The sequence below is a fragment of the Vigna angularis genome, chromosome 2, assembly GCF_016808095.1.
Source record: "Vigna angularis cultivar LongXiaoDou No.4 chromosome 2, ASM1680809v1, whole genome shotgun sequence".
In the NCBI taxonomy this organism is placed as follows: domain Eukaryota; kingdom Viridiplantae; phylum Streptophyta; class Magnoliopsida; order Fabales; family Fabaceae; genus Vigna; species Vigna angularis.
The window spans coordinates 4,641,924-4,654,539 of record NC_068971.1 but is presented as its reverse complement, the minus strand read 5'-3'; the positions used below and the strand labels follow the sequence as shown (position 1 = coordinate 4,654,539).

At 27.9% G+C, this 12,616-nt stretch overlaps 2 protein-coding genes across 2 annotated transcripts; one reads left to right on the top strand and one right to left on the bottom strand.

The window, feature by feature from the left end:
* Window positions 1–1,042: 1,042 nt before the first annotated feature.
* LOC108328821 (wax ester synthase/diacylglycerol acyltransferase 4) lies at window positions 1,043–3,788 on the bottom strand. The gene is made up of 5 exons (XM_017562708.2): window positions 3,567–3,788; window positions 2,911–3,483; window positions 1,899–2,252; window positions 1,574–1,711; window positions 1,043–1,362 (listed from the first exon to the last, which is right to left on the bottom strand). The coding sequence occupies exons 1-5, from the start codon at window positions 3,750–3,752 to the stop codon at window positions 1,216–1,218; spliced, it is 1,398 nt and encodes a 465-aa protein (XP_017418197.1). The 5' UTR covers window positions 3,753–3,788; the 3' UTR covers window positions 1,043–1,215.
* Window positions 3,789–10,970: 7,182 nt separating this feature from the next.
* LOC108327169 (uncharacterized mitochondrial protein AtMg00810-like) lies at window positions 10,971–12,118 on the top strand. The gene is made up of 2 exons (XM_017560900.2): window positions 10,971–10,999; window positions 11,128–12,118. The coding sequence occupies exons 1-2, from the start codon at window positions 10,971–10,973 to the stop codon at window positions 12,116–12,118; spliced, it is 1,020 nt and encodes a 339-aa protein (XP_017416389.2).
* The last annotated feature ends 498 nt before the right edge of the window (window positions 12,119–12,616 follow it).

Genomic DNA, 12,616 nt, shown 5'->3' with positions numbered 1-12,616 from the left:
AATTAGGTATTTTCAATTGGTTTTATGTTAGAAAGGTTTAATAACTTTTTTTTCTCAATTTTTGTCAAAATTATTCAACATGATCCCTCGTTTTTTTTCTCAATATAATCTTATTTTTGTTAAAAGTAATTAATATGATCTCTTTCATTAAATTAATGTTCACATTTTTTATAGGATGATAATGTGATAATGTGAATGATACGTAACATTATAAATATTTAAGATGATTATTACATAAGATTTTGTCATTTACATTGTCATGTTATTATTTTATAAACGGTGTTAGCACCAATTTAACAAAAGAAATCACGTTGACTCTTGTTAACAAAATTGATGACTACATTGATACAAATGAATCACATATTACATTGAGTAATTTTAACAGAGACAAAAAAAGAAAAACTATTAAATATAAAAAATTTGCATTGAGTGCTCAAAATGTTTTTATTTTTATTCAAGTACTCGATTATTTGGCTTTGTTGCCAATAAGATAAGATGATGTGATCGTTATTTTCATTTTCCTATTTCTAATTTATTTATCACCCACTTCTTATTCTCCATTGTCCCAAAACTCACAATTCAACTCTCACTTTTAACAGAGAAGAAATGAGTTTATTAACGAGTTGGAAAATATGAAAGAAGAAATAAGTAAGTTATAATTTCGGTTAAAAATGAAAAAACAAAAATAACAATTACATCATTCGTTAACAAAATTTTAAATATTGAATACAACAAAAACTTTTAGGAAATATAAAAATTTAAAGTAATACAAACTTGAAAAAAAAAATGCATTGAATTTGAAAGTTTGTCAACTTTTTTTAACGACACTATTTTTATGTAGTGCACGTTATTTCCAGAAAACAAGCCACCCTTAACATTCTTGTTAAATTCCTGCCCGCCCATCTGTAATAAATAAATATCACAAATACTGATTTTTTCATTAACACGAAAATTTGCATTTAAGCGAGACATGGAGAATAGTAGAAATACATAACTTCATATGGAAAATCTACACGGATGAGTGGACCTCCGTTATGAAGTTTCAGAGCATACACACATCATATTAATTAATGAATTAAGGTGTTCATCAAACCTAAGAAATAATGACATGATACTTGTACAAAAGAAATTAAAACAAGCAATTCCAATCCTCAAAATAAATGTAAGAATTTTGACTTCTGTGTTGAGTGGCAAGCACACTAAAGTATTGCTCTGTCAGGAATTTGCTGTAGTTGCTTTGAGTATCATCTGAAAGGCACTTTGTATGCATGCCTTCAATTTCTCTTCATCTATGAAGTCCTTTTCTGTCTTTAGGGTGATTCTAAGCACTCCCACATAGCTCATAACTGAAATGGCAAGACTCTGCAATGCACATAGCTCATAGTTAAAATGTCTTCTTCTTTTTTTCCACTTTTAAATAAAGAAATCAAGTCTATGAAAAGTGTTATTTGATTTCTTTCATTGAGAAAATTTCATAATTATGAAATATTTGGCAAAAAGAAAACTGTTTCCTTCTTTTTGTTTCTCCTTCTAAAACTTGATTAATTTAAAGCAGGAAGGAGACTTAGGATACCTCAGGTCCACCAGCCAATGTGAAATACAAGCCCTTAACAGCATGATTAGCTAAAGACATTTGTTGTGTTGGTCCAACCAAGCTTGAAATCACTGCACTTGAATTCATTACTGTCCCTCGAAGGTGTTTTGCTACTGCCTGCAACAAAATTAACCAATAACCCTGTTGAAAAATTCTGATCCAATTTCTTATATACTTTATAAAAGCAAGTACAATAAGGACATATTTACATGAAGTTAAGAAAATAAGAGCTAAAGAAAGCAGTGAATGAAAGAACGTATAATAACATAATGGTATATATGACATTGAATTTAAGGATACCAACCTCTTGTCCTCTGAATTTGCTCTCCATGTCCAAAAGAGTTCCAGTGAGGGCAACTGCTAAAGATTGTTTCTTTCTCTTGATTATATTATGGGAGTCCCAAATGAAATCTATAGGGTTTGACATTCTGTTTTGATTTAATTTCGGTATTGGTACATGCAAAAAGGAAATTTTATTCCCCCATGGACCCTTGGCTTTACTGTGGAGCATATCATTTATTGTTTGGTAACCTTCTATGTTTCTCGTATTCAACAAAACCAATGCAGTGGAATCTGCTGTTTTTGACTTCAAGTCCATGTCTTCCATATATAACCTCGTCCCATAGAACACCATTCCAGTGATCACATCGTTTATAGTCTGCCATAGGAGAATCATGCAGAGAAAATAAGATAATCTAATGTCAAAACAGATAATGATTGAATGTCTTTATTCTCTACATACTATATAGAGAGAGAGTTAGTGAGTGTGTGCTATCAAAAGGAAATTATGATATCATGCATTAATTTCTCATTTTTTATGTATTTTGTAAGCACATATTTATCTCAAGACAAGTTTTGTGTATAAGAAACATGTCCTATTGAAACTGTTCAATGAGTCATGCATGTATATTTTTCCTATAAACTTTGAGGCACAACTAGATTCAAGAGCAAATGTTTTGGAGTATTGCTTTGCTACTAATTAACTACGTGGGTAGCTCCTTTAAAATATCTTTTTTTAAACCATGTAAAAGAAAATTCAAATCAATCTGCAATTGAGATGTAAAATTAATTGCATGAAAAGGTACATCACTTATTTTCCTATGACTTAAAAAATCATAGCCAGGTCTAAAAAAACCATGATACGTTATACATTTGGATTAGTTGTCAAGATATTATTTTTCTTCATAAATTAATTATTTTTTGGATGTACATATATGCATGCATTCTGAAAAGTATTTTCTGTAACAGAAGTGACGTATGAGCATTTATAATGTCGTAACTCAGAAAATTTTTAAGAATAAATAAGGAATTAATACCACTCCGAGCCTGGACTTGATGTTCTTGATATGGTCAATGGAGAAGTCCATACTTGATATGGAAATTGGGCGAAATTCGGTTCCTTCATCTCCAGATCTTATTGGTGTTTTATCATCACTCATGATGCTACTCTTGAGTACACTCCATCCAAAATCTGAGGCAGTGTTTATGGCAGAGGAGAACATCCAAGAAAACCTTCTCCAGAAGCTTTTAGTTGATGCTTGTGGCTTTGAAGGTCTCAGACTAGGAAACGACAAGGGAAGAGAAGGGTCATCTGATCGTTGCAGACAAGAAAGAAGAGCACCAACGAGAGAATAACCATCTCCAAGTGCATGGTGAAGCTTAAATATTATACTGCCAGAAGCATCTTTAGAAGGGTAGCTGATCACATGAATTTCCCACAAAGGTCTGCTTTGTGGTAATTGCTCCATTGCCATGCTTGATAAATAATCATGAAAAAACTTGTCGTAAGATTCCACTGTTTTCCCTTTGGGGAATTTGGGAAACTGCACGTGATCTTTCAAATTGACTTCAACTTGCTTCCATCGTTTCGCTCCATCTTTATCTTGAACCTGCTTTCATCATAAACCATATGAATGCCATGATAATCGTAATATAGACATGAAAATAAATGAAACAGTAAAAGAGAGAGAACCATGATGGAAGAGAAGCGTGGATTGATGGGAAGGAAAACATCTTTAATGAGAGTGAAGGTTTGCAGGTCATCAATGGGAACTTCAAATTCCAACACTCCAATAATATATATGCACAGCGCAGAACTGTTGAAGTATTGTCCCATAGGGCTAACTGGTTCTTCTTGCACCTCATTTAGGTTTTCCATATTACTATGTATTTCTGGGAAGAGAGATGAAAGTTACCAAACACTGCAGCTTAATGACCTGAGAATTGAGAAAGAATATGGAAGCATTTATATATAGGGTGAGAAACTGGACACAAAGAAGAAGTTGTACTAGGTAAAAGCAATGTGCAATTTACCTTTAAAAATAATAGGTGGTTCTACTTTGATAAGAACACGGCAGGACAAGAGTGACCGACCAACGACAGCCACCTGAAATTGTCATACATAATAGAATGTGAACACACGTTTTAATTCATTAGTTGTTCTCTTGAACAGTTAGGTGTAACAAAATGAAAAAGAAAAATATACTATAAAGTTACTTTTATGGAATCTGTATTACAATTTTCCTTGGCTTTTCATTATTTAACAATGTACGCATGACGTGTTTGCTTTCTTTGTGAAAAGACCTCTCTTTTGAAATTCCTACAGTTTTGTAAAGGTCAAAATATGTGTATTGCTTTTCTTACATTTTGTAAAGAAAAAAGCTTCTTTGCCTTGTATGATTATAATAAGAAGAAAGATGTTTGACACACTTTTTTGACTCACTTAACACGTTATTTTTTATTCTCCTGTTATAAAATTAATGTAAAATGAATATAGATATATAGGTGCGTCATCTCTACCAGTAACTTATACGGACGTATACAGATTTTTTACATTTATTTAACACTATTTTTTATTATTTTTTATTTTTTTAAAATATAAAAAATTACTTTTTTTTAATTATTTTATTCTTAATATCATGTATCAAATAAATTTAAAAGTATTCTTCTACAATTACTCCTATCTTTATAGTAAACTTTCACATGACTTTAGTTCTCATAAAAAGAGTTTTTTTTTTCAGATTTTTAAAAAACTCATTTGTAATACATAAATTAATTAGTAAAAGAAATTATTAGTTTAAAATCTATTTGTTATTTGTATATAGAGTAAATTTATGAAAAAATTTATTTTATTTTTATTTTCTTACAGATAAAAAATTTGATTATTCAAATATTTATTTGGTAGTGTAGAATTGTTGAAGAGAGATGAATGAAATTGGTACTTCCCTGAGCTAATATGTGAATGTCGATGGGAGTGGGTGAACATATATACTCTATATTTTAGATAACAAAACTAGTGAGGATTTCTTTTTAGAAACATTGTATTTATAATATATATATATATATATATATATATATATATATATATATATATAAATAAAGAATATTTTTTTTAATTTATGTTATATTATAAATATATAGAAGGAGTACGTTTGTTTGGCCCCCAAATTTTCTAATCTGTTTGTGTATATTTTTATTTTAGAGCATGTGGCATCTTCTTGCCTCCGTAAATTTTGCCTCTGTATTATTATATGTATAAAAAAATTGTTCTTTTTTATTATTTAATTTGAAAATTAAATGAGTTTCATTACATAATTTGAAAGTTATTTTAAAAAAAAACATTTTTTTGGATTATATAATTTGAAACTTAAAAATAATTTTTGAATTATTAAATTCTAAAGTCAGAAATAACTTCAAAAAGTTAAAGAATGTTAAAAAGAAAATAGTTTTGGATTATAAGTATTTTTTGCTTGTGTAATATGAAAAAACAATCACAAAATATTATTTAGAAATCATAATTTTAGATTTCGAATTTGAAAGTAAAAGACTTTCAAGAATATTTCTAAATTATATAACTAGAAAACGGTTAAAATGATTTTTGTAATGCAAAAAGTGAAGGAAAAATTTATGGAGTAGCATAAAGAAACTACCTTTAAAGCATAAGCATGAAGGAGAAACTCTTATTAACTCCTATAATTTTAGGATTTTAAATAGATAAAATGAGAAAAATTTCTATAAATACTTTTAGGATAAAAATTCGGATAAAGCATTAATAAATCCATCAACTTGTATAAATTTTCAAGTAAAACATGAACAAGTTTAAAATCAACCCAATTGACCACAATGTTTTACTGTAACTCAAATCATATGAATAAATTAACTAATTTTTAAAATGCTTAATACACTTTTTTGAAATTGAGCGTTTCAACACCTCCAATTATTTATCACTAACTATAACAATTTTATGCTACTTTTTCAGGATGAAAAAATTGTAGTCGTTTTTAACTGGAAGGTGTAAAACAATTAAAGAGACAATAATATGACAGTAAATTTTCTTAAACATATATATTACAATTTTCATTGACCGCATTTCACAATTTAAATGACATTTTTGTAACAATTAATAACATCTGGCAGTTTTCTAAACATGCACATTGCTTTTCATACAAAGCAGTTGAGTGATTTCAGTTTCAAAATGGCTCTAATTTTAGGTTCACCAATCGGCACCAAAGATTCTGGTATGTATAGCAGTGGAAATTAAATAACCTAAGCTGACACTATACAATATATTTGACCATTATGTTTGTCAGTATATTAGGCTAATATATTTATGTATTCAACCTTTAATTTCACAATACCGTTGAATGGTTCAAGATGAATGACACAGTCAATTGGGTTAGATGATCGTCTTTTTTATAGTATTTGTGGTTTTCAAATCCATTAAACTTTATTTCAATTTTGTATTACAATTTTAAATATATTTATTTTGTATGATTATATTTTTTTTTTAATTTTATATTTGAATTTACAAAGTTGTTATTTTTAAATTAACTCTAATATTTATATAAAAATTCTTGATATATAATATTATACAAATATTTGAAATATAAATTTATAAATTTATATATAATTATTTGAAATATAAATTCAAATAAAAAATAATATTAAAGTTTGATGTAATAAAATATCAACATAAATGTATGTAAAATTTTAAAACAAAGTTTAAATAAATTTCAACGTAAAATATAAATATAAATATAAATAAAATAAATGTTATTAAGAATATTTAATAAAAATATCAATTTTAATAAAAGAATTAATATAATATTTATATAAAAATTAATTGTAATCTCAATTTATAAAAAAAATATACAATTACTAAATTTAAAAAAAATGATTAAATTAAATTTAAAAATATAGGAATGAAATTGAAATTCAGGTACTCTATATGTTACACGTGGCAAAGAATTTTTTGAAAATAAATTAAAAATTTTTTAAAAGAAATTTAAAAAATTTAGGTTTAATGTTTTATCTCTTTATCATTCTTTAATCCCAAATTTTAATGGGGACTTTGTGTAAAAATAGTTAAGAAAATGTTTTTGCATTACAGTTAAAACTAACCATGAAAAATTTGGGATTAGTGAGACTATTGTGTAAATGAGGTTATGTTAAACATATTAGTTAGAAAATATATATTGACATGAGTTCATAAAATCTAATGCTCGTCCTTGTCGAGTAAAATAATTTAAAGTTTGGTTACTTTGAATACTATGTATTTTAACATATCTTGTTTTTTCTTTTAAATTTATTGATCTTTAGTCAAAATTAGTAAAATTACATTACTAAAGCCACACGAATCTATTGACATAAGGATATATTTGAACTTATTTCAATATTATTATTTATAAATATTATATTAACTTTCAAATAATAACATCAACCAAAAGGTGAAATTATCAAAGTTGATTAAGCTCAACTTTATATATATATATATATATATATATATATATATATATATATATATAAGTAGTTATTAAAAATTGGTTTAGTCAATGTTATATTGTAATAAATAAAAAAAATTGTTAGTGTCAGATTAATGTTGGCTTAACAAATACTAGTAGTCCATTTACTGTTAGAATAATATTAGTGTTGGCTTAACCTATTATAAGGTGACATTAATAATTTTTAGTAAGTAAACATATTTGTGTTCGTATCAACGCTAACATAATAAATAAAAACACTAACATAATTAAATTGATACTAATCTTATTTGTTTTATTTAAATTAATATTGATTAAACTCATACTAATTTCATTTATTTTATTATTTATTTAAGTTAGGATATTGAATATGATAATAATATAATATATTTTTAATTTTTGTGTCAATTAAAGTCGTGCTAATTTAAATATTATAAATATATGTATGTTTATGACAATAATTAGGAATTATATATTATTGTAATTCAAAAATTGAGATTTAAATATGATAAATATTCATACTTATCCTTCGTCTATATTCATATCTTCGTCTGACGTGTTTTATCCACAGTTGTATTTTTTTATCCATATTCATTTCATTTATCTATTAGTATATTTTATCAACACACATCTCCTTCATTTAAAGATATTTTTTTTATCTATTTTTGTGTGTTGATAAAATAATTATTTCACACTTCCACTACACCTACAGTCACCACCAATGATTTCTTTAACCACTAAAAATAATTATTTCGACTAGGATTGAAGTTATAAGTTTCTTAAATCATATTTAAGAAAATATTTCTCTTTATTATTATTTATTATTCATCTTGTTTGTTCGAGTTCGAAAATTACTTATAAAAAATATTTTAATATCAAAATCAACAAAGATTTAACAGATTCAAAAACAAATTCGTAATAATTTTAATTATTTATCTTATTATCTCAAACATATATATATATATATACATTTTAAAATTGTCGATTTACTATTAACCTAATTAATGATAATTACATTTTAACATAAATTATTACTATCAAACTTAATTATATTGTATAAGAACAACTGTAAGATTTAACCATTCGATCTGGTTTAATGAATATTTTGTGACTATTTGGTATAATAATTATATGATAAAGTTCTACATAATATGAGATAGGAAATAGATTATCTGACACCCATAATTATCATTTGATAATGATTATAATAAAATTATTTTTGTCTTTATATAAAAAGAAAAAAAAATATAAAGAATAATAAAAAGTAGTAGTGTACGAGAGTCAACTTTATCGCAACTTCTAATTTAGAATTTAAAAGATGAGTTTCTAAATTTTTCTTATGTTGTATAATATTTTTTTATTCAATATAAAATTTGATTGATATTTGTATTCCTACTTATTGTGATAAATTATGTGTTGTTTAAAATGTTAAGTGACCTATTAAGATGAAGCTAGATTAATCATTCGTTCAATTAGTAGATAAATTTGACTTAATCTATTTTTGAACATATTAGATTAAACATATTAAATTAATCCGTTTTTATCAGCTGTAACAATCGAGATATAAAGATTGCATTGGAAAGAATAAAAATGGATTTTGAAAGCTGCAGTACACATGCTCATGCTCTGTCATATCTCTATCATCAATGCGCCATTCCAGTTCTCCATATTCCTCAACTCAAAGTGGGGAGCACACTATTATTTCACTTTCTCACTACTAGCTAATTAATTTACAGCACAACACAAAATACAAAAAGCCTATAACATTTAAATAAGTATTTGCTAATTAATTCTTTAAACATACAAAATTTTAAAAAATGTGACTATGTCTAAATTAAAACTACATGTAATATAAACTATGTTGATGTATAAAATACAGATAGAAATTATCTATCTCAAAATATTTTTCTATTTACATAGAGAAGTAGACAAATTGATACAGGTGTCATAAATAAGTAGCTCCTGTTATATTTTTTATAAAACTTTGAAATAACCAACTTCTTACCATAATTCATTATATAGTTTTGTAATTATTTTGTACATAAAAATATTTATTATTTTTTTCTTACTACTAATTCCAAAATTGGAACTAATCTTTCAGGTAAATTACTGTTTAAGTATTCATCTTTATATTTCTATATTTTAAATGCCAATAAATAGTAAATAAACTTAATATGTTGAAAAATAATAAATAGATAACTTATCATCCATCAAGTGTTAATTATTATTTCTAAAATTCATTTAATGTTTTAAGTGTTACTTTTCTTGGTAGTTTAAAGTTTTAAACTTAGACATGCAAAGCAAACTTTGTGGTGTGAGAAAATAATGAATGATTTTGTTAAATAAAGAGGATATCAATCTGTTTTAAAAAAAATTTAAGAGACTTATTTTCTTTAAATCTTAAAATACTTTTAGTTTAGAGAACAGGAATAATGCAATTAAATTATTGATACAAGGTTTCCAAAATGTTAGATATATTATCTTAATTTTTTATCTTTAGTTAGTTTGTAATTATTTTTTATTTATATTTTGAGCTTAATCCATATTTATTTTATTATAATGAAACACAAGAGAGATTAATCTTATACATAGTTTTTCATAGTATTAAAGCCTAATATTTTTTAGAAAAATGTTTGCTGCCTCTATCTATTACAATCCAATTTAAATTATGGATGTTAAAAGGTGCATTAGCAACACAACATATGAATGAACTCAATATAGTCACAACTCAATTGAGTTATTTGGAATGAAATTCAATGAAGAAGTATAATTTGTTAATATTTTTGTCTTCTTTACCAGAAAGTTGAAATGTTATTATCATAATTGTAAGTAGTTTGTTGGGAAGCAATAAGTTAAAATTCAACAATATTTTTGATTTGGTTCTTAGCGATGATATTAAACAGAGCAAGTTAGATGAATCTTCAACCTATTCATATAACATCAAGAGACCAGAGGAAATTGACATGGTAAATCTAAGGAAAGGAGGTCTAGGTTTGAGAGTTATCATAGTTTTCATAACTAAAAGACAATTGGGTGTTTGAATTATGAATAAATAATGCAAGAATGCATGCAAGAAGAATCAAAAAGATAAAAAAAAAAATGTTACTTCTCCCTAAAAAAGTATTTTAGTAAAATAGAATTAAATGAAAAGGGCTTTATAGATGCACACTTTAGAGATAAAATCTATCATTGAAGAAATACGAATAAATATATTTTCATTGTTAGTATTTGTTAACTCCTTAACAAGTACACCAAATTTTTTAAGTAATTTAGATTGTAAGTCCAAGTACCGTTTTTCAAAGGATTTGCATTTGTTTAAATAATTATGATTATTTACTAGTTTAAGTAATGAATATAAACCGTGATTGGTTCAAATAAGTTACAAACATATAAAATTACTAGATATAAATATTATAAAGTGATATGGGTAAAGACTCATCAGGGTTGGACTTCATGACCCAAACTCTATGCACTCATCCACACAATATATCTCTAACATATTCAAGCATTCACATCACAAGTATACAAGCGATAATTCCTTAGAGATAAGTTATAAATATTTATGTAAAAATATTAATCTCTTAGATATTCAAACACAATATTCAAACACAATAAAGATGTCTAGACAGACCACAATAAGGGGCAGGTTTGCAGATTGAGAAAATCCCTGTATGGCTTAAAACAGGCCAGTAGGCAGTGGTTTGAAAAATTATCTACTTTCCTAACCTCTGTCAACTATATTCAATCTAAGTTTGACCATTCTCTATTCATTAGAACAACCCCTACCAGTTTCACTGCTCTACTTGTATATGTGGATGACATTGTTTTGACAGGGAACTCTATGATAGAGATCAACTGCATGAAGGAACTCCTACACAAGAAGTTTATAATAAAGAATCTGGGTGAACTCAAGTATTTCCTAGGATTGGAAGTAGCCAGGTCAAAGAAAGGCATTCATTTATGCCAAAGGAAGTATGCTTTGGACATACTGGAGGAGATAGGGATGTTGGGATGCAAACCTTCCTCTACTCCTTTCCTCAGTGATACAACCTCATTATATAAGGAGGACAGTTACTTGGATGATCTAGGTCCATATAGAAGGCTTATAGGAAAGTTACTCTATCTTACAAATACAAGACCTGATTTATGTTTCTCTGTTAATTTACTTAGTCAATTCATGCAATCACCAACTGACTATCACTATCGTGCCATTCAGCACATTCTTAGGTATCTTAAGTCCAAGCCCTCTGAAGGGCTGTTTTTCTCTGCTGACTCCCATATGCAGTTAAAGGCCTTTAGTGACTCTGACTGGGCTACTTGCCCCAATACTAGAAGATCCACAACAGGATTCTGTATCTTCCTCGGATCATCTCTCATTTACTGGAAGTCTAAAAAGCAGAAGACCGTTTCCCGTTCTTCCACAGAAGCTGAGTACAGAGCACTCGCTGCCACTGTATGTGAGATACAGTGGCTATGCTATCTATTACACGACTTCCAAATTAAGGAGTCGGGGACTCCTGCTTTGTACTGTGACAACAAGTCTGCGAGACACATAGCTCACAATCAGAGTTTTCACGAACGCACCAAGCATATCAAGCTCGATTGCCATGTTGTTCGTGAAAAGCTTCAGGAACATCTCCTCACCCTTCTTCCTGTGCGATCCGATGAACAGCTTGCCGACATCTTCATCAAATTTCCTCATCGCGTGAAGTTCAAGTCTATTGTTCCCAAACTTGGATTGGTGACCATACACCATCCAGTTTGAGGGGAGGCTGTTGAGAATCATATAGATTCACTACTGTAAATTGAACCAAAGTTCGTTTTGTTTTGGACTTTAGTTTCTGTTATTATTTTGTGGTTTTCTGTTTATCGGAGCTCTATAAATAGAGCTCCCCTTTACGTTTTACAGTTAAGAGAAACACAATAACAAATAATTGATTGCAGTAAATGAGAATAAAGAAAGGTTTGGTTTTACTTACTCTACTCCTTGCGCTCTTCATTTTCCTCTTCTGCGCCACCACCGTCTGAAGCCTCTAAGGCCGCCGGACCACCGCGTCACCATCAGCCTCCCAAGCTCCGAGAGAAGAACTCTCTGGAATCCTCCGTTCTCTCTCCTCTCGCGTAAAGGCCCTGGACACGTCTGAATGAGTGTCTCATCCGTGATGGCTTTTCTCACATCACGGGCTGCTCATTATTGGGCCAGTGTACTGTGCACACCATTTTGGACCTCAGCTTAATATAACAAGTTGAGATTTATCCGCAT

Excerpts from the sequence above, each read along its gene's own strand:
- LOC108328821 (XM_017562708.2), bottom strand. The coding sequence starts at position 3,752 with ATGGAAAACCTAAATGAGGTGCAAGAAGAACCAGTTAGCCCTATGGGA. Across the intron at positions 3,484-3,566 it reads CACGCTTCTCTTCCATCATG|GTTCAAGATAAAGATGGAGC; the intron begins GTTCTCTCTCTT and ends TGATGAAAGCAG. Across the intron at positions 2,253-2,910 it reads TCAAGTCCAGGCTCGGAGTG|ACTATAAACGATGTGATCAC; the intron begins GTATTAATTCCT and ends CTCCTATGGCAG.
- LOC108327169 (XM_017560900.2), top strand. The coding sequence starts at position 10,971 with ATGTCTAGACAGACCACAATAAGGGGCAG. Across the intron at positions 11,000-11,127 it reads CAGACCACAATAAGGGGCAG|AACAACCCCTACCAGTTTCA; the intron begins GTTTGCAGATTG and ends TCTATTCATTAG.